The sequence below is a fragment of the Dasypus novemcinctus genome, chromosome 16, assembly GCF_030445035.2.
Source record: "Dasypus novemcinctus isolate mDasNov1 chromosome 16, mDasNov1.1.hap2, whole genome shotgun sequence".
NCBI classification, from domain to species: domain Eukaryota; kingdom Metazoa; phylum Chordata; class Mammalia; order Cingulata; family Dasypodidae; genus Dasypus; species Dasypus novemcinctus.
The window spans coordinates 17,179,290-17,182,440 of NC_080688.1; the positions used below are offsets into that span (position 1 = coordinate 17,179,290).

Genomic DNA, 3,151 nt, shown 5'->3' on the forward strand with positions numbered 1-3,151 from the left:
TTTATTTACATTTTCCCTTTATTAGGAAGAGTGCAAGTGTGAGTATCCCAAACAAAAGAGAAAATATTAACACCAGAAATAATGGGATGGAATACAAGAGCTGCAAGGACCCAGGCCCTTCCACTGGGAGATAGGGCACCAGGACAGAGGAACAGGAGGCTTAGCCAAGGGCACTTGCCGCTGGATGGGGAATCAGGTCTCCTGGCTTCCAGATCATGCACGGAGTTGACCTCCCCTGTCTCTGCCCCATCTGAGTCATTTCTTAAAAATGACAAACAAACCCCTACGGTGCTTTACAAGAATACAAGGCACCCTCAGGCTTCCTCATACAATTCTGTTCAACCCTGTGAGGTGGGCACAGATGGGGAACCTCGAAGGAGATGAATAAGGCCACAGGGCAGAGTCAGGACCTCACTGCAGGCTCGCTCACTCCCTCCTGGACCAGGTCAGAGCCCTGGCAGCTGGCGACCTCTGGCTGCTGAGGTCAGATCGCAGTGTTGCCAAGTGCACAGAGACCCAGCCAGCCTGTCCACGTGCAGCCCCCGGGGGTCCTCGCAGCCCATGGCCAGGCCCTGAAAGCACTTGCCTGGGAGTCCTAGATGGAGTCAGAACATGACTAGTAATAAAGAGTCACAAACATCTGAGGCAAGATGTGTAGCATAAAACTTTATGTCTGCAAAAACGTGATGGCCGGAAGCATAATTAAGGAAATTCCACTCTCAGACAATTCTGGAAACAAACCATAAACCAAAAGTTCAGGAAAGAAGAGCTGGAGAGATAATTCATGACAAATGAGTGGGGAAACCTCAAATAGCAAGAATATGAAAAGCATATGTAACTTCCAGGAGCACGAAGTAAAATTATGAAGCTGCTTCTGGGAAGACGACAATCATGAGCTCTTCACATCTTTAAGTTACAGAGGTTCTTAATGGCAGTGAGGCTTACACTCAGGCTGAAAACACACCCCTTAGAGATAAAAGGATGATGGGCCCTCCCAGAAATGGTCAGTAGCAGTAGAAAAAGGAGGATAAGCAGGGACCTCCAGAAATTGCCACAGACCATTCCCCAAATGGATAAGTAACAGTGCCTATTTGACACAATAGTCAATACATTTCAGGCAAAAATTCAATATGGAAAATAGACAAAGGGAGTGCATGGTATTGATGTCTAGGTATCTTGCCTCCTTGGCTGTACCTAACTGACTTCACCATCAAGCAAAGGAAGGAGCAAAGAGAGCCAGGATCTTTGGTTTAATATGGGCGAGGGAGCCTGCAGGTGATTCTGAAGCCACGGCAACAAATAATCTCTTTAAAGGTCTTCCGCATCTCCTGGCTGCGGAAGGCATAAATCAGAGGATCAATGACTGAGTTACACATGATGAGTATGAGGTACATGTTGAAGTAAGACATAAAGCAAGAACAGTAGAGGTTCTGAGGACACGAAATCATTAAAATGAGATGGAGGAAGAATGGAGCCCAGCACGCGACGAACACCCCGAGCAGCATGGTGAGGGTGACGGCCCCTTTTAGGCTGGTCCTTTGCCACACAGAGCGGTAACCCGGCACGGCTGCGACCCGCTTGACGTGGGTCCGCGCCAGGAGGAACATGTGTATGTAGAGGGACACCATGAGAAACAGCATGGTGAGAAACATGGAGATGAGGCACATGACAACGTAGGTGGACTCATAGTAAATGATGAAGACGATGCCGCACCCTGTGCAGAAAGCCCAGATGCACGCAATGATCACCCCAGAGCGCTTGGCCGTCATAATGTAGGGGTAGCGCAGGGCATAGAAGATAGTGACATATCTGTCCACGGCGATGGCCAGCAAGCTGCACATGGAGGCCACCACGGAGATGCAGATCATGGAGTCAAACACGTTGTCAATGTTGCGCACAGAGGTGTCAGCTATCACCAGGAGCTTATTGTTTATCAGGTATATGGTGATGGTCTCCCAGGCGTTGGACATGCTCACCAGCATGTCGGCAACTGCTAAACTGCACACAAAGAAATACATGGGAGAGTGCAAGTTCTTGTTCTTCACGATGGCACCTATGACCAAGATGTTCTCTAAGAGGCTTATGAGACCCAGAGTGAGAAACACCTCCACAGCGATGCCCATGTCTGCACATGGAGAAGACTTGTTCTTGCCATTTGGCGCAGAAACGTTGCCCTCCGTGGCATTCAGGTTGCGATCCAAGAAGTACAGGTGAAAGGAGGAATTCATTGTGGCGAGAACACGCCTCCTCTTCTTGGCAATAAATTTACTGTAAAACAAGTTTTTAATTCATGATCCAGAGGGATCCACAGTCTACGAAGAAACATAAAAGGCAAACCTAAGAAGTGGGAGAAATGCCACTAAATGCATAAGAGCCATTAACTTGCATTGCCCCATTTTCACTTGTATTACTGATCCCCAAAATATTGTCCCCCAACACACAGGCTTGGAATTTTCACCAGCCTCTTCTGTTCTCCTTCTTCTAAGTCCCCATTCTTTCACCTGTTTCTTAACAGAGTGATTTACACATCAGTGTGCCCAGAGGAGAGTTACTTTTTATGCCTGTTGTCCCATCACCCAATGTCACTCTCTAACAGGTCCCATTATATGGTCACCCAACTCGTAATCACAGCATCCCTTCCAGGCTCTTGATTTTCACATTCCTAAAATGCCCTACATCTTCCTCAAGTGGGTTCAGATTTCTGAAGACTCTGCAGAACAGTATTCCCTTACGAGAGACATCCAGGTGTCTTGAGGATTCCATCTTCATGGCTGTAACAAAGAACGTGCCCAAGATGGGCTGCTCTTGTGAGCATTAGTACACATTAAATGTTACTGTCTTCTGTTTGTGAGCTTAGGCTGCACATACACGTTAGAACTGACGAAGATGGAATGTTGTTTTTCCCTCAGTAACTATTTTCCCTGACTTTGGCACTAGTTGAAATTCCATGGGGTCCCACTGATACAGTTCCACATCAGCACAAGGCATTTACATTATGTAGACTACAGCAAGATATTTTATTCCCTTTTCCATACAACTGCTCTTTTATTATTTGTAGTCAAAATCTCTTTGCCCTCCAAATTCAGATCTGGGGAGGGAGTTAGAATTCCTGTTATCTCATTATTAACATTCATAGTAATAATTATTTACT

The 3,151-nt window shown here is 46.5% G+C and overlaps 1 protein-coding gene across 1 annotated transcript; it reads right to left on the reverse strand.

Moving 5' to 3' along the window:
- Positions 1-1,250: 1,250 nt before the first annotated feature.
- Positions 1,251-2,261, reverse strand: MC5R (melanocortin 5 receptor). Its single transcript, XM_004449508.2, has one exon. It carries the CDS (start codon positions 2,226-2,228, stop codon positions 1,251-1,253), a length of 978 nt encoding a protein of 325 aa, XP_004449565.2. The 5' UTR covers positions 2,229-2,261.
- Between the last annotated feature and the right edge of the window lie 890 nt (positions 2,262-3,151).

Bases quoted from the DNA above. Each gene is read 5' to 3' on its own strand.
- MC5R (XM_004449508.2), bottom strand. From the start codon at position 2,228: ATGAATTCCTCCTTTCACCTGTACTTCTTGGATCGCAACCTGAATGCC.